Here is a 19,123-nt window from a genome sequence, read left to right on the forward strand (position 1 = left end):
TGGCTCTGGCATCCATCAGTCGAGTCTTTTGTTAAAGATTCCACGTATAAGGAGAGATCATATGGCATTTATTTCTCTGACTTATTTCATTTAGCATAATGTCCTTGATGTCCCTCCATGTTGTCACGAACGACAGGATTTTTGTTTTTGTGGCTGAATAATATTCTATTATGTACATCTCCTGCAATTTCTTTATCCATTCATCCGTATGTAGGCATTTAGGTTGCTTCCACATCTTGGCTATTGTGAGTAATGATGTAGTGAACCTGGTCATGCTGATATCTCTTTGAGACAGTGATTTCATTTCCATCGATTATATGTCCCCAGAGGTGAGACTGCTGGGTCATGTGGTAGTTCTGTTCTATTTTTAATTTTTTGAATTGTTTAGACTGTTTCCCGAGTGTCTGCTCCAGTTTACATTCCCACCAACAGTGTACAAGGGTTCTCTTCCTCTATAGCCTCACCGACCCTTGTTATTTCTTTTTGATAGTAGGTATTCCAACAGTTTGGAGCTGACATCTTACTGTAGTTTTTATTTTTGTTCTGTTTGATTTTTTGGCTGTGCCCTGCGGCAGGTGGGATCTTAATTCCCCGACCAGGGATCAAACCCATGCCCCTGTATTGGGAGCATGGAATCTTAACCACTGGACCACCAGGGAAGCCCTCTAATTATTTAAACATTTTGTATAATTCACCAGTGAATCCATCTGGTCCTGAATTTTTTCTTTGTGGAAAGTTTTTGCTCTTTTGCTGTTTTAATAAATTAACGTGAATTTTATTTGTAAAATTTCTTGTTGCTCTGAGATTACAGACAAACCTGAAGTCTTAGGAAATCAGGTTCAGAATTTTACTGCTCTGTACATGGGGCTATTAATAGCATCTTAATACCTGTACTTGTATTATGATTTCACACATATTATTTCTCTTAACCATGGGAGATAGAGGAGCCAGCTATGTCTCTCATTTTACCAGTGAGAAAATTTAAAGAAGGAAGGAAACTTAACACTGAGGAATGCTGTAGGTTCAAGCTCTTGTCACTGCTGGTAAATGATAGGACCTGGCCTTTCTCTTCCTAGGTTGGTAATCTTCCTCGACAACTAGGCTGGAAGAATGTACTTGCATGCTCCATGCTGTCGGACTCTTTGCAACCCCATGGACTATAGCCTGCTAGGCTCCTCTGTCCAAGGGATTATCCTGGCAAAAATACTGGAGTGGGTTGCCATTTCCTGCTCTAGGGGATCTTCCCAACCCAGGGATCGAATCCAAGTCTTCTACACTGGCAGGTAGATTCTTTATCACTGAGCCATCTGGGAAGCCCCTTGAAGTATTACTCTCAAGCCGTCTTAGAGTGGAAGGCACCCTGAAGACTTTCTAGTTTAGGACCATACCAAGGATGGTCTGTGGACCTGTGCTAGTCTGCACACCGCCAGTTACTGGGCTGCTGCTGCTAAGTCACTTCAGTCGTGTCTGACTCTGTGTGACCCCATTGACGGCAGCCCACCAGGCTCCCCCGTCTCTGGGATTCTCCAGGCAAGAACACTGGAGTGGGTTGCCATTTCCTTCTCCAATGTGTGAAAGTGAAAAGTGAAAGTGAAGTCGCTCAGTCGTGTCTGACTCGTAGCGACCCCATGGACTGAAGTTATTGGGCTACAGCAAGATAAATATGAAAGTTATGAATAAGCTCTGAAAACTTTTATCACGACATAACATGCCTCTACATCCAGGTGCAGCTTCCCATGGTCAACTTGAGAACCATTCCTTCAGTTCATTTTCTGTGCAGTAATAAGAGTCTTTTTAAATAGCAGTGTTGGCAGTTGATTATTCACCCTACCTTTATTTTCCCTTTAAGACTGAACTGTTTCTCTCCCTCTTTCTATTATGACACTTCCGTTCTCTTAGTTATTTAGATTCAAAGTCATTATTGACTTTCTTATCCTTCATATCCAGTCACCGAATTCTTTTATGATAATGGCCCTTATGTGTCTTGTTCTTCCTATTATCTCTGTGGCCTTTTACTTTTAGTTACTCCAGTTGTTAGCTGTTGACTTTGAAATCTGTATCTCTGCCCTAAATGTGCTCAAGTTTATAATTTCCAACGGTTTTTCTACCACTCCCTTTGATGGCTCCTCTGCGTTTTAAATTATGTAGGTCTGAAATGGAATTTGAGCTGCTCAGGTGGCTCAGTGGTAAAGAACCCTCCTGCTAGTGCAGGAGATACAGGACATGGGGGTTCACTCCCGGATTTGGGAAGATCTCCTGGAGGTGGCAACACACTCTATTATTGCATGTGTGCTGAGTCACTTGAGTCGTGTCCGACTCTTTGCGATCCTATGAACTATATAGCCCACCTGGCTCCTCTGTCCATGGGATTCTCCAGGCAAGAATACTACAGAATCTTGTTGGTTGCCACACCCTCCTCCAAGGGATCCCACCAACCCAGGGATCGAACCTGAGTCTCTTACGTCTCCTGCATTGGCAGGAGGGTTTTTTACCATTAGCTCTACCTGGAAAGCCCTCCAGTATTCTTGCCATGGACAGAGGAGCCTGGTGGGCTGTAGTCTGTGGAGTTGCAAAGAGATGGACTTGACTGTGCATGTATGCACGCAAAATGGAATTTATTTCGTACCCCAAATTTTCTCTTGCTGCTGTTTCCTGGTCTTTGCCAGTGGAACTGCTGGGTGATAATTGTCCCTTCCTTCTTCCTTGCCCAGCTGGCAAATCTTTAATACATGCAGATGACCTCTCATGATCTTCAGTCCTGCTGCTGCCATCCTGGTGTGGGGTCTTTGTTATTTCTTACCTGAAATTTTGTTTGTTTGTTTGTTTTGTTTATTGGCTGTGCTGAGTCTTTGTTGCTGCTAGGACTTTTCTCTAGTTGTGGTGAGCAGGCACTACTCTTGATTGCACTGGCTTCTCTTATAGGTTCTCGGTGCACTGGTTCAGTAGTTGTGGCACATTTGCTTAGTAGTTGCAGTTTGCGGGCTCTGGTGCACAGGCTCAATAGCTGTGGCGCACAAGCTTAGTTGCTCAGAGGCAGGTGGGATCTTCCTGGACCAGGGGTCACATCCATGTCCCCTGCATTAGCAGGCAGATTCTTTACCACTGAGCCACCAGGGAAGCCCTTCCCGGGGGTTTTGTAATAACTTCTTCATTACTCTTTTCTTCTGTCTCTTTCTTCATCTATATCTGCCCCTGTGTAATCTTTCTCACGCACAGCTCAGTTATCATTAGCCGCATTCGTAATAATCTACAGAGTTCTTCATTGCCTGTGGAATACAGGGTAAATTCTTTAATCTGGCCCGTATGTTTGGCCTTACCATCAGTACTCTGCATACCCCACTCCTCAGCCCACCTAAGCTCTTCAGTCCTTGCTGTTCCCCACTGTCCGTCTCTGTATCTTGGCTTATTGCTTTATCCTTATGAGATCCCTTTCTTTTCTCATCTTCAGATTCCACCTTTTCTTCAAGGTTCCGTTCTGTTGTCATCTCTTCTACAAAGCCTTTCATCCAGACGTTAAAAGCATTTTATCTGTACCTCTCCTATGTTACTTCTTGTTCTCTATCTCACATTAAACATACTAACAGCATTTACTGGCCCTACCAGAACTCTCAAATGGAGACCTGCTGTGAGACTTAGGGAGCAGTTAAAAGATTCCTGTGTTCTATCCCATGGAAGTTCTGGGTCAGTAGATCTAGTGTGGGTTTCCCAGGTGGTGCTAGTGATAAAGAATCCGCCTGCAGTGCAGGAGACATAAGAGACATGGGTTTAATCTCTGGGTCCATAATCTCTGTGGCCCCCCCTGGAGGAGGGCATAGCAACCCACTCCAGTATTCTTGCCTGGAGAACCCCATGGATGGAGAGAGGAGCCTGGTGGGTTACAGTTCATAGGGAAGCAAAGAATTGGACATGACTGAAATGACTTAGCACACATGCACACATATCTAGGGTAGGTCTTGGGAAATTGAAATTTTAAATAACCCCTAGCTTTTCACAAAGCATGACAGACATAGAGCAAATATTGAATGTCAAATAGAGGAAAACATTGAAGTGAGATCCTTCAGTTGGTATATCTGTAATAAAAACTGTGCTGAAGAAAACGTGACTTAGGACATATACTAAAACAGAAGTTTACAGAGTAGCTGGTTATGGGCTATTTTGAAGGAAAGAGGAGTGATACCCCTCAAGAAGAGAAGAGAAACCTAGCAGGATTTACTGCAAATTAGTTAGATACTATATGTCGTTTGGAGTGTCACACATGTGTTGTTTATGTTATGATATAAGAGAAGGAAGGTAATACATAACACAGGTTGGTTTTCCAGTCTTATGTGCCTTATTCCTAATAATAAAAAAATAAAAAGAATGAGGTCACATTTGTTCCCTAGGAAAATGACTTTGTTAACTTCCCTGGTGGTTCCATTCCGTTCCGTTCAGTCGCTCAGTCGAGTCCGACTCTTTGCGACCCCGTGGACTGTAGCCTACCATGCTTCTTCGTCCATGGGTTTCTCCAGGCAAGAATACTGGAGTGGGTTACCATTTCCTTCTCCAGGGGATCTTCCCGACCCAGGGATCGAACCCGGGTCTCCCGCATTGGAGGCAGACGCTTTAACCTCTGAGCCACCAGGGAAGTCCTCTCTGGTGGTAGACATTGCTAACTAACCACCGTACTGTTTCTTTTTGAGCCTGATGTACTCTCAGCATCCTTTTCAACATAGTGCTCCAGCCAGGGCCACATCAATCAATCTTATTTTTTTATCAATTATCAGTCAATATTAGCATAAAGACAGAAAGCGCTCAGTTGCTCAGTTGGGTCTGACTCTTTTGCAAGCCCATGGATTCTAGCCCACCAGACTCCTCTGTCCATGGGATTTTCCAGGCAAGTATACAAGAATATTCCCTGGAATATCCTCCAGGGGATATTCCTGACCCAGGGATCGAACCCACATCGCTGGCGTCTTCTGCATTTGCAAGCGGATTCTTTACCACTGCACCACCTAAGGAACCCAAAGACAGAAAAGCCTCTGTGTAATTCCCTGGGATGTGAAATGTTTAGGATATTTCTTTAGTTTGAACAAATGCAGTAGAATGATTGTGATCCCTACAATCAAAAGTCTTTTAGTGCTTAGCAAAAGAAGGTAGTTAAAAACCAGTGCATCTGAAAGGGCAGCGCTTAGATGTATTCACTGCTCCATTTCTGGTATGACCTATCTTTTATGAAATTATGCTGAGTGTTTCATCATAACCTTCATGTCATTTATTCAGACTTTTTAGTAAATAGAGGTAAAGAAATCATTTTCTTCCCCCAGATACCTCCTCACTTAAAATTTAGAAGATACTGATGCATGGAATGTCTTAATTATGACAGACTAAGAAGTTCAAGCCTCTTAGAGCATTGGATTGTCTCTACTGCCCACTTAGTGTTAAAACACTGTACTCATTTTCAGCTGCTCTACTGAAATTCTGTTCCTCTCGTTTCATTGTGTGTGTTCATGAGCCAGCAGTTTCAGTCCTGTACATCCAGCCCCCTTTCCTCAACCTGCTTTTCCCTTTTCTAAAATGCACCTCCCATGTAATCAAGTTTTTTGCTTCTCTCCCTGCACTTTCTAGGTCGGATGATGATGACACGGAGAGTAGGAGCTCCAGGGTGACCCAACTTTGCACTTACTTTCAGCAGAAATATAAGCACCTCTGCCGCCTGGAGCGGGCAGAATCTCGTCAAAAGAAATGCCGGCACACATTTAGGAAGGCCTTGCTGCAGGCGGCTAGTAGAGAACCAGAGTGTACTGGCCAGCTGATCCAGGAACTGCAGAAAGCTACATGCAGTCGAGCCAGGTCAGAGCTCTACACAGCCACCTGTTTCTAAGAACTCACCTTGTCTGTTTTCTTTATTTTTTGAGAGGATAGTCAAGACACAGAGAGTGGTGGACATATTATCCTGAAGTACTTAAGCCCTGTATTTTGGTTTTGTTGCTCAAAGTTCTACAGTGATGGCAAAATAATCCTGCCACAAACTGGCCATAAAAAAAAGAAAAAGTATTACTAGAATTTTGCTGGAGTTCGATTAGAATTTATTTTGTAGAGAATTTGAGAATGCTACCTGTCTTTAAAAAAATACAATGCTTAGAAAATTTCTTGTTAAGTAATTTCTTGTAAAAGTAATACTTATAGTTTTTTTTTTTAACTACCAAAGTGGTATTTTATGTTTTTGACTTGTATAAGCATTTCCATTATATTTTCTGGTAATATATACATTATCCCAAATATCATATTCAGAATGTTTTATTACATTGGATTTCTCTGGGGGAAAAAAAAGCCCTTCTTTTTATAATGAAGATATTTGCTTATTGTGAAAGTTTGAAAAGTATGGAAAATAGCAGAAAATCTCCATAATATCACCATTCACAAAACAGAATGAGCACTATGAATATTTTTATTCTGTTTCCTTCTAGTCTTCTTTTCTGTGTGTGTGTGTGCAAATAAACATATATGTAAAACATTTTGGGGTTTATATACCTAAATATTACCGGTATTACCTCAAGATGATGGGATTATTGATAAAGTTTAAAAAAATTTGTAGTTTGTGTATTTTAATTTTTCAAGGACGATCATAAGTCATTTGAGGGAAAAGGGGTTTAAAATAAACCGAAAACTAAAAGTTAACCGTTGCTTTGTAGCTATTGCTCATATTCCTTACATAACTATACTGTAATTTTTGAAATTCCATATTCATTTTGTGTATTTTGATTTTCGTTATATTTGCTTTAACAAAGTAACCTATTTTCCAGTTGAGTATCTCAAAAAATATTACGCCCTTAAGAATACTCTGCTTCTTGGCATATTTGGAGTGGTTTGAAACTGTGTATGTGTACCTGATATACCTCCATAGTGACTGCGGCCTGCAGGATTTCCTCTCAGTGTTAGAACTCGCAGTCTTCTGTCACGGAGGTAGAGTCTGTACTAGAAGGTATTTAGGGCTTAACTTACTTCTTACGTGGTCAGAGACTCGTCTTCCTCAGAGAAACATTCCCAGATTCCCCTGACTATGTTTGGTCTCCTAATACATATGCTTTTGTGCTCTGTACTCTGCTTCATTGTAGAATTTTATACTTATATTATTGCCTCTCTGTCAGACCAGACGAGGGCAGGGACAATGTATATTTTGTTTCTGATGTCCAGTGTTGATGAATGAATGAACAGAATTGAACAAGTGAGGGTTTGTTTTCTATTTGTTAAAAGAACTCGCTCATTTTGGTATAAGTTTTAAAATAAAGATATCTAACATTTATATGATATAATGCTTTCAAGTGTATAATTTCAGTAGAAATTTTAGTTTTGTCCAGCGTGAAGCAATCTAGATGTAGATCATTGTGTATATTGGGTCTCATATATTGTTACAACTCTGTCAAAGATGTGACATATAAAGAGACTATACTGTGAGTTTGGGACAGTTTGCTATCTGTATGGAAATTGTACTTACGTATGATTTTTAACTGGCAGAACTGACCCCTTCTTATCATCTCCCAAACCACCTTTAGTGATGTTTTTCAGAAAATTTCATGATAACCAAGTGTTACAAGACAGACACCAGATGAACTCAATTACAGATCTCAAATTTATGTGATATCATTTGCTAATGTCCCCCATGATTAATAAAATGTTTTATTGCTCACTGCATTGCTGATAATCATATGCCAGTGTGCCATAATCATTCCTTGGTGATTAGTTCCTTACTCCTTTACATTACATATAAGGTCTTCAAAAATCAACTGAGTTGACGAACTTCCTCTGTATGTAATATTTTTGTTATCAGAGGCCTAGTTCCACAGAAAACATTTAAAAAGTTGCTGTTAAATATTTTAGAAATTGAAACTATAATGGCTACCTTCTAATAGGTATTCTTAAAATATGGTTTATATATAAACTAAACAACCGTAAAATATTCTTTATCTAGTAACTTTGTCTTACTTTGAAGTTTAGGATAAAGTAAGTGAGGGCTGTGTTGTAACACTAGGCCTGGCAGATGGTTGAGTAAATTACTAAAGAATTCAATGAAAGTTACCCATTCTAATTAGAGAGCTACCTTCTATTTAAATCCAGACCAAGAGAAATTGGGCTTCGCTGCCAAAATAGTAAAGCTTCAGTTTTTGGAAATTGTGAACTTAATGACCTACTTCTTCACTCGTGATCCTGACAAACCTAGCAGAACTCTTTAATTGAAGCAGCTTCTAAGGCAGCGCCTTTTTATATGAAAGTTACAACTGTAATAGAAACATTATATGTAACTTAGATTCTATATGACCTTTTCTAATTAATGTAAATCATCTCACTTAAATCCTTAGCAGTATACTAGAAACAAACAATTCAAAAGATTTTTCAATTTTTGATGCCTGACGTGTGACTCAGTGCACCAGGTAGATTCTTTTTCCATACTCAGGCACGTGTAAAGGCCGAATAGTTGATGACATTTGATAGAATTACATAGATAAAATAGTTTTTATACTTCTAAGAATTAAAATTTTTTTAAAAATTTAATGTTTGTATAAAACTATGGAAGGATTACAAACTAATAAAATGAACACATATTCATTAATAGAGCGAGTGGAAGCTGGCAAATTGAGACGGGGGTGGAAAAGAGATTCTTCATTGCCTAGTTTTCTGTTCTGCATCCCATTCCTCGTGTATTAGGTTCATTATTTTGCTGATGTATTGTTTAGATGCTTTCTGAGGTCAAAAATCTAACAATGTTGATAATAGTGGTGACTGACAACCATTTATTCTTTACTGCGTACCATACTCTATACTGTATGTGGTGTTTTAGGTGTGTTATGTCTTTTGATGCTTGCCTGTCAGCTAGAGTACTCTTATCTCCACCCCACAGGTGAGGAAGTTGAGACTTAAGCAAGGCTAAGTAACTTGCCCAAGATCACAGAGCTAGTAAGAGGCAGAGCCGAAATTCAGAACCAGGTCTGTCTGATCTAGTCTCATGGTCTTCACTATTAGTTCTACTGCTTCTTTGTGAAGTAAAAGAAACCAAAATATCACTTAAAAAAAAAAGCCAAAATAGATAGACATAGCTGAGGCCAAATTATAATGGAATTATTTGTTTTGTCAGTTGGGGAAATAGTAGAACTGGTCATTGTAATTCATACTTGCATATTAATTAATCTAGGTAGTTAAAAGTGTGAATGTTATAAAATAGTAACATTATTGAATAATTGCCCTAGATTCTTAAAGCATTTTTTAAAATTCTTATTATGTTTTTCATTCCTTAGCATAAGTCGGACCACGTTGAAGGAGATGGAAGCTGCAGCATGCAGTGGGACCGTGAAGGGTGAACAGTGCACCAACAAAGCCCTTCCATTCACCAGACACTGTTTCCAACGTATCCTCCTAACTAAACTGAGTGCACGTTGAAAAGTACTGGCTCATTGGGGTGATATATTTCATTCTTAGGCCAAGTGAATGATTTTTGAAATCATAGCTATTTAGTATTTAAAATAGTTTTTATATTACTTCTGATTTTCTTGGTGTTTACTCAAAGTTTCTTGCATTTTTTTTGCTCAAAAACTGAATAGCTTTTTTTTTTCCTGCTTATATCATTATAATTCTGTATTCAACAAATATATCAAAAAGAGCAAAATGGACAGCAAGTAGTAGGTTCTTACAGTGGCTATCATTTAAATAATTTTTTTTTTAAATAGGATTCTGGTCCTTCCAGTAGTTCTAGGTAGTTTGTAAGAGATAACCATGACACCCATTGACAGGAAAATCAAATCCCATTATTCAAAGACTGTCTTTAGTCTTCCAAGAAAGTTATACAGTTTTACAGCGTATTTTTGTTGTTGTTTTTTACTGTGGGATTAATATGCTCTTTTTATCGAGTACATTGCTGATCTGAAATGTATGAAAGATAACAGACATCACTAACTAGGAAAGAAGATATCATAAGGCAGAATATACATGAGGAAAACCTTTGTTAAGGAACTTCAGGGTGATCATGAAATCTTATTACTTTCCCTACTATTAAACGTGTTCTTGCCTGGAGAATCCCAGGGACAGGGGAGCCTGGTGGGCTTCCGTCTGTGGGGTCACACAGAGTCGGACACGACTGAAGTGACTTAGCAGCAGCAGCAGTAGCAGCATTTTAAAAATTAATATAGTAGCAATTACTTTTCTTTACTTTCTGATTTTTTCCTTCCGTTCTCTTGGTATTGTATTTTCACAGCTTTTTCAGCAACAGTTTCTATACAGTAAAGGCTTTTTCCTGTATGCTTAATTGTAAAAGCATAAAGGAATAAATGAAAGGTATTCCCTCAATAGATATAAAGTATATCTGTAGAAATGTAGTTAGTGGCTGAAAGTATCAATGCTTAAAAATGATGATGACAAAAAGCTGATGTTCCACTTTTAATAGTACAGTTTTAATTTAAAAATAATTTTTCATAAGTTAGAAGTTCAGGTTTGGTATTGGGAATGTGAAATGAAAAATTCAAATATGGATAGATGAGTTTTTTTGTCATTATATCTTTAACTGTTTATTCTTGATTAGTATCTTAGGCAGAAATTTTCCTTAAAGTTTTGTTGTTGTTTAAACCATCATAGTGTAACTTTGAGGAGTTAAGTGTGTTAGGAAGGAAATGACCCTGCTTCTCTAAATAACAGAAATCAGAATGGCCATAAGGGAGACTCATGTTAGGAGCTCATTAGCAAAACAGACTCCTTTAGAAGTATCTTCTGATAATTGAAGATGATAAATTCACCTGTTACCATTTTCTATAATAGTAGTTGGGTTGGTTCTTTAGCTTTTGTGGAAAACAAAATTTATGATTACTAAGCACAAGTAACTGAAGAAATAAATTTTATATAGAAATTGAAAAGTTAAATTATTTCAGTATATTTTATTCTTAACTTAAAAAAAAAACCCCAGATATCCTCTTAAACCGCTCTCAGCAACTCTTCTCAAGTTGCACAGCCAAGTTCGCAGATGGACAGCAGTGTTCTGTGCCCGTTTTTGACATTACACACCAGACACCTCTGTGTGAAGAACATGCCAAAAAAATGGTAAGTTCAGATTTTATTTTCTGCAATAGAGGCTTTCAAAATTTTTTTTTCATATTTGTATTTTAAAAATTTTATTGAAATATATTTGACTTATGATGATGTGTTGATTTTTTTTCTCTATAGTAAAGTGACTCAGTTATACATGTATATACATTCTTTTTCATATTCTTTTCCATTATGGTTTGTCACGAGATATTGAAATAGTTCTCTGTGCTATACAATAGAGCCTTGTTGTTTATCCATCTTATATATAAAAGTTTGAGGCTTTAAATGGTTTGATAGCTATCCACAGTAGGAAATGTTTTGTGACTTGGTACAAACTATGTGTATATATATATCACTGAAACATGTTTTATGAAGCTCTTTTAGTGCCTCATATTTTGTAGTCTGTTCTATTTCACTAAAAAAAAATGTTGATAATAAACTATTGATTAATTTTATACCCTCATTAAAAAAACAACTAAAAAATATTTAGTAGTTAGATATGGTCATTTTGCTTATTATCTATACCTAGTCTATACTTCTTAAGATACATTTTCTTATACTTAGGCAGATTTTCCAAGATCTTTCTTTACCTCATTTCTCTAGGTTTTTGCTTTACTTGAATATAACTCTGTGCATGTCTTGCTTATCTGGTGAAATTTCAGCCAAAAACCAAACCCTATTATAATTCCATTGAATTTAATTATTGCTTTAGTTAGTGCTGGTGGCATAAGCCCTAATTAATGCAGAATAATTGAGAGGAGAGACAAGTCTGAATCAGTGAACTGTCTGAATTATATAATCACTTAAGATAAAGGCAGTTCCCCATGAGACCACTCCTGAGTTGTGCTGTTTGCAAAGTATTGTGCTAGGTACCCGTGTGCTAAAAAACTGAGTAAGACAGCTCTTACTTGCTATGAGCATATTTCAGTTTGCAGGGCTGCATCATTGGACAGGACTTAGTATTGTAATACCATGATCCTGGCATGACCACTAGCTAAGTGCATATCAAGGATTTTTTAGATCTCATTCTTTTTAGACCTCAGTTGTCATACAGTAAGTTTACTGACTGCTGCTTCCTGAATGTCATTTGGTTTTTAGATTTCCTTTATTGACCATATATTTTGAAATGTTGTATACTAAACTACACATACAAATGTTGAGTAATTATTTTAACTAAAATAATTTAAAATAGAGACATTTTGTTAGCTCGTTGAAGCTTTATCATGGTTAAAGAATGACTTCCATATGTTTTTTGAACCACTTTTGAGGACCTTCATTGGTGGTCTCATGGACCCTTGGTAACATGGGCTCTGTAGCTTTCACACCACTGAAGTAAATGATCACCTTTCTAGCATATTTCTAATAAGACTAGGAAAATATTGTTAAATGGTGGGGGTCTGTACTTCAGAATCTGCTTTATTGATTCAGTGAGTTGATCAGTATAACAATTACGTGAATACTTCTAAAGAAATTGAAAGCAGTTTATTCTTTTCAGCTGGTTAAATATTCTACTTAGACAAATTCAGCTGGGCAAACATAAGGTTGAATTAGTATAATAAACTTAGTCATGAAATAATATTTATTTTATATAATAAAAATATAGTGTAAATAAAATTATATTAATCAGGTTTTTAAAAGGTATTTTCAATGCAACGTTTTTACAGTGATACAAATGGTTTTCTCTTTGGAGGCAGTGGTAGAATCAGACACTAGTTTGAGCTATTTTTAAGTGAAAAATTACATAAGAGAGTATAGCAACACTTGTATTCCATCAGTGCACCGGTGAGAGACTCTCGATGGTAAAAACCATGCTAATCTCATGGCTCTGCTTTCCAACTATGTTCCACTACTACATTATTGTAATAGTCTCCTAATTAGGCTCCCTTCCTTGTGCCATGCCTTCTGCACCCACATGTGTTGCTTGCATATCAACTAGTGTAGACCGTGTACATGGGTCCCACTGTCTTTGATTTACATATAATAAAGGTCTCTCTTTTCACTGTACAGTTCTGTGAATTTTGACAGTGCATACAGTTGCATAAACACCACCATAATCAAGATACACAGTAGTTCATCACCTCCCCCCCAAAAGTCTCTAGTGCTGCCCTTCATAGTCAGCCCTTTTTTATCCCCACTGGTCTACTTCTGTCTCTATTTACGTTTTCCAGTGTCTTATAAATGGAATCGTTCAGTATGTAGCCTTTAGATCGTTTTAGTTCCCTGCTCAAAACCTTCCATTGGCTTCACATCGCATCTAGAATCCAGTTCAAAATTCTTAATTGTGCCTATGAGGCACTTCCTCATCTGGCCCTAGCAACCTCTCCAGCTTCATCTTCCACCCTCTCCTCCCAGCAACACTGGCCTTCTTGCTCTTTCTTAAAACACTTTACGTATGCTTCCATCTCGAGAAGGGCATGGCAGCCCACTCCAGTCTTCATGCCTCCTTTTGCCATGGCAGGCTAGTTGCAAAGGGTCAGACATGACTGAGCAACTCAGCACAGCACAGCACAGCATGCTCCCATCTCAGGGGCTTTGTACTTGTTTTTGTCTTTTCCTGGAATATTCTTTTCCCAGATTCTCCATGTCTCACTCCTTCGTATCATTCAGGTTTCTGATCAAATGTAAGTTCATTTCCACCTCCCCTCTACCCTGCCACTTTTTATGCTTGTTTGTTGTTGTTCATCACTAAATCGTGTCTGACTCTTTTGTGGCCTCATGGACTGTATAGCCCAACAGGCTCCTCTGTCCATGGGATTTCTCAGGCAAGAATGAATGAAAGAAAGTGAAAGTCCCTCAGTCGTGTCTGACTCCTTGCGACCCCATGGGCTATACAGTCCATGGAATTCTCCAGGCCAGAATACTGCAGTGGGTAGCCTTTCCCTTCTCCAGGGATTCTTCCCAACCCAGGGATTGAACCCAGGTCTCCTGCATTGCAGGTGGATTCTTTACCAGCTGAGTCATAGGGGAAGCCCAAGAATACTGGAGTGGGTAGCCTATCCGTTCTCCAGTGGATCTTCCCGACTCAGGAATTGAACCAGGGTCTCCTGCATTGCAGGTGGATTCTTTACCAATTGAGCTATCAGGGAAGCCCAGGCAAGAATACTGGAATAGATTGCCATTTCCTTCACCAGGGGATCTTCCCAAACCAGGGATCGAACCCAAGTCTCCTGCACTGGCAGGCAGGTTCTTTACCACTGGGCTACCAGGGAATCTTCATACTCTATCTATTTTCCTTCCTAACATTTGTATTTACCTAATGTTATTTATTGAGCTTCCCTGGTGGCTCAGATGGTAAAGCGTCTGCCTACAATGCGGGAGACCCGGGTTCAATCCCTGGGTTGCGAAGATCTCCTGGAGAAGGAAATGGCAACCCACTCCAGTATACTCTTGCCTGGAAAATCCCATGGATGGAGAAACCTGTTAGGCTACAGTCCATGGGGCCACAAAGAGTCGGACACGACTGAGCGACTTCACTTTCTTTCTTCACTTAATGTTATTTATTAATTTATTTTCTGAATCCCCCTACTAGAATGTAAACTTCACAAAGGCAGGAATGTTGTTTGTTCATTGCTGTATCTGCAGTGCTTGGAACAAAGATACTCCATAAGTAATTGTTGAATAAATTATTGGTAGGCACGTGGCTTGTGGGGTGGGGGAAGATTCTGAACTAGACTCAGCCACTGGATAGGACAGCCATTGGTAGAAGAGACTCAAGCTGTACGAGGTCCAGGCTGGCAGACAGAACATGGTATTCAACAGGAATGAACTCGTAGAACAGAGGGTAAGGTATTAAATGGGTTGTTGTCCTGCAGAGAAATATTAATAGAAGGGGACAGTTGAGAATGCTGGGAGCGAATGGTGTTCGTAAATAGCCTAGGTAAAGGAACAATTGGCTTTAGGAACGCCTCTAGGACATGGGTGCTCGCCTTTCTGGAGGAGCCAAGTAAGGGGATAGATAGCAAGAGCCAGGCGGGGCCTCAGTCATGGGCGGTTCTATGTGGAGTGTTGCCAGGATACACAGCATAAGCTTAGAAGAGTAAGGAAGAAACCTCGGACCAGAACTAGTAGGGCTTATATATTTTTAACTAGAGCTCTCTGACTTCCTTATATTCAAGACCCACACTGGTCCTAGAGGGAGATCCTGGAGTGCGTGCCAGCTCCTAGTGGGGACTGACAGCTGCTTATTCACTGCATTCAGTTCAGTTCAGTCGCTCAGTCGTGTCCGACTCTCCGCAACCCCATGAATCACAGCACGCCAGGCCTCCCTGTCCATCACCAACTCCCGGAGTGCACTCAAACTCATGTCCACAGAGTCGGTGATGCCATCCAGCCATCTCATTCTCCGTCGTCCCCTTCTCCTCCCGCCCCCAACCTTTCCCAGCATTCACTGCATAGTGGGCATAAAAAATGGACATCAAGTGTTGAACCAAAAGGAATTACAGAGGCTGGAGAGCAGCCTCTTCTGTTGTTTTCTAAATTTGTTTGCAACTTTTGAGTTTGTAATTGTGTTTGGATTCAGGTGTTTGGCTGGGCTTCTTTTAGATTTCTTGGATTTATGTTTAATTTTATTCTTTCTTGGTATGTTTGTTGCTACTGATACTTATTCATCTTCAGATCTTTTCATGTATTTGGTTATAAAAGTTATTACTGAATTCATCAACTCAAAGGTGACATCAATCATAGAAACCACAATTATTTTATATACCACTCATATGGAAAAAATGTTGCACAGTGCATTTCTTATCACTTAAAATTTTTATTTTATACTTATCAAAATAGCTTTTTTTAGATTTAGACAGACATAAATATTTTTATCTTCTGCTTCACTCCTGATTTCAGCTAACTCTTGATATGTGAAAGGCAGTAGATAACATCTGCTATAACACAGCTTTGTTCCCTGTCATTATTTTCCTTTCTCATTTGGTTGTTTCTTTGCCAAAAAAAAAAAAAGGTAGAGGTGGGGATTGTGGTCAGTTGTTTAATAATGAATATTTGCTTCGCTAGTAACAATTTTCTACCTTGCTTTTTTTTGTGCCTTTCTGCATACCCATGTTTTTCCTCTACATGTAAAACCAACAATGCGTAAACCTCAGTTCAAACAAGGAAAGTACAGAGAGCTATGTCCAGCTTTGAACATGTAGGCAGCACCAACTGTAATGACCATCACCTGGCTGACAGAGATAATAATATGCCATTATTGTAAGATGCTCCCCGACTGTAGAGATGGTAAAATGTGCATCTGGGGATTGATGAAATACCGTATTCAGATTTGAGGGTACTAGCTGAAGAAAGCTAGTTGTATTGCAAGTTTCTTGTTTTTGTTGGTTCTTCTTCCTTTCCTTCCTCACTTAGCTGCAGCAGTCTTATGAAGCTGCGTCCCCGTTGTCTTCTCTCTTTACCTTGTCACCCTGGTCCGTGTGAATTATTTGCAAGACTTCCACTGTCGCGACTTCCGCGTCCGCACCTCCATCCTTTTCTTGCATCCTGTGTGCCAGATACCATTTTCTCCTGCCCCCTAGCCATCTTCACACCTCAAACTGTATGTGAGCCCAGCTGAATTCCTTAACTCTGATTCTGTTTATTCTGCTGTGTTCTGTATCCCACGAACGGCATCCTCACCTAACAATCAGCTCAACTAGAAACTCTGGAAACACCTGAGAGGTTTATATTCCCCTCATCCTCACCGCATCCACGAACCTGTCATATCTTGAGAGTTCTCTCTCAGCGAGCCCTTGCTCACTTTGCCCTCAGCTGTTGGTCTTCTAATATCTGTTGAAACCGCCCTCTGATTGGAATTTTTGCCTTCACTCACTTGCCTCTTCTCTTTATTCATTGAGATTGCTACTGCCAGGTTAGTTAATCCCTCTATTATTATTCCTATTATGTTTTGGCTGCTCTGGGTCTTCGTTGCTGCACACAGCCTTTCTGTAATTGTAGAGAGCAGGGGTGCACTTTTGCTGTGGTGCACGGGCTCTGACACATGCGCTGCAGTCGTTGCAGCTCGCAGGCTCACACAGGCCTACTTGTGCTCCGCAGCACACGGGGTCTTCCCAGACCAGGCATTGAACCAACGTCTCCAGAATTGGCAGGCGGGTTTTCATCTACTGTACCATCAGGGAAGTCCAGTTAATCCTTTTAAAACATCTGCTGTCATCAAAAATCATTCCCCATCGCCTATAAAATAAAGTTTAAAATCCTGAGCAGAGTATTCAGAGTCATACAGGATCTGGTGCCAGACTTCCTTACAGCTGACTTTTATATTTGACCCTCCATCATAACCCCAAGCAATAGCTCCATACCCAGTTATTTGCTGTCCTTTTTGTCTCACTTGTTCTATTTCCTTTAGCTTAGAGTGATCTTCCCCCTTATCCCAACAACTGAAAGTCCTGTTTATCCTTTAATCCCATATAACTACAAATAATGAATTTTCCATTTGCATACCCTGAGATGGTATTTATATCATCATTGCCCAGTTTTTCCTATAGTATTTATGTATACTCGTATTCATGTTTTTCCCATGGGATACCAAGTAAGTTCCTCTGGAGCGCAAATCAAGTTTTATTCAGTTCTTTTATACTACAGCACCTGTGACAATGCCTATAAGTGTGGATTGAGCTTTATGTGTATCTTGAATTGATGTGAATTAAATTTTAAAATGAATTACTTATTCATTTAATTATTGTTATACATAGTTTGGGGCACTGTATAAAATAATAAGCGATGTAAGTATTTTTTTCAGATAGCGGTTTGCTTTTTTCCCGAATAATCTGAGTTTGAAAATACCGGTTTATTCATTCCAAAGGATAATTTCTTGAGAGGAGATAGCTCCCGTAAAGTTCAGCACCAGCAGCAGAGGAAACCCAGGAAAAAAACCAAGCCTCCTGCACTTACCAAAAAACACAAGAAGAAGAGAAGGCGTGGACCTCGTCGACCCCAGAAGCCCATCCCCCCTGCGGTGCCCCAGGGGAACCTCAGCATGCCCACCAGCGTCTCACTGCCAGTGGAGGCCTCCCACCTGCGGTCAGTGACTGCGCCAGGACTCACGTCTCCTTTCCGTGTTCTGATTGTTCTCAGAACATCGGCTTCCTTTCCTGCTGGAAGTAGGCTAAAGGCACCCTGCGGTGTATCAGCCTAGACTCTGTAGTTTCCAGTAGGATTTTTACCAGATACCTGATGGGTTTAGATCTGTAGTAAAGTTTTTGATTAAAACCCAAGAGAGCAGATGCTGATATTGGGAATTTAATTGTCTATTCTCAGATTTTCGTGTTTCAACAGAAATTGCATATATGTTCCAACAGAAACAATCCATCAGAAATGTGATGCATTATTAATTTTGACAGGGGTAAGCATTTTGACCCGATGAATGATGCTTCTGTTTCAGCAGCAAATTTCAGTTTTATCGCTTTCATCTTTTTTTAAAAATTATTTTGGCCAGATTGAAAATTCTACCAGAAAGTAATGACACACTTGATAGACCAGATTGTAATTCATCCTACTAGTACACCAAGTTGCAATTCATTCTACTAATTTGCAGTAAAAATAGTATCTCAAAATGGTTCGCTTCTCTTAATACATGGGTGAAAAGTTGCAGAAATATGTGACTGCATATGGTGAGGTCTGCCATTCTGGTTTCAGATCTTAAAGTAGGCGAGGAGATTATTTTGAGTTAGAATATTCCATTACTGCTTCTGGTGACTTGGTGTGAAGGTAAAGTGGGAGTGGTGGGCCAACCGTGTCATCTTCCCCAGGAGCCCGTCCACACCGGAGCTGAGCGCTGATGAGTTGCCAGATGACATTGCCAATGAGATCACCGACATTCCACACGACTTGGAATTAAACCAGGAGGACTTCTCTGACGTCCTTCCGCGGCTACCTGATGACTTACAAGATTTCGATTTTTTTGAAGGTACAGTCAGTATTTTGATTCAAGAAAACTGGTTTTTCAAATGAATTTTTTTAAAAAGGGGAATAGTTTTTTTAAAATATGTTTAAAGTATTCCTCACATGTAACGTGGACAGAAAATATAAAGTGCTGAAGCTATTTTTTTCTCTTTAGAAGGTATACATTTTTTTTTTAAAT

General features: G+C 39.4%; 1 protein-coding gene across 8 annotated transcripts in view; it reads left to right on the forward strand.

Annotated features, from left to right (window-relative positions):
- Window positions 1–19,123, forward strand: part of INO80D (INO80 complex subunit D) — a 71,366-nt gene that overhangs the window by 38,257 nt on the left and 13,986 nt on the right. For all 8 annotated transcript variants that reach the window (XM_055397540.2, XM_088828099.1, XM_088828100.1 and 5 more), the window contains 5 exons: window positions 5,605–5,829; window positions 9,270–9,379; window positions 10,925–11,058; window positions 17,846–18,063; window positions 18,792–18,949. In XM_055397540.2, coding sequence (XP_055253515.1) covers window positions 5,605–5,829; window positions 9,270–9,379; window positions 10,925–11,058; window positions 17,846–18,063; window positions 18,792–18,949 — 845 coding nt within the window. The remainder of the gene's footprint in view (window positions 1–5,604; window positions 5,830–9,269; window positions 9,380–10,924; window positions 11,059–17,845; window positions 18,064–18,791; window positions 18,950–19,123) is intronic.

Source organism: Moschus berezovskii, chromosome 2 (assembly GCF_049115385.1).
Source record: "Moschus berezovskii isolate FMDL1 chromosome 2, NW_MosBer_1.0, whole genome shotgun sequence".
In the NCBI taxonomy this organism is placed as follows: Eukaryota; Metazoa; Chordata; class Mammalia; order Artiodactyla; family Moschidae; genus Moschus; species Moschus berezovskii.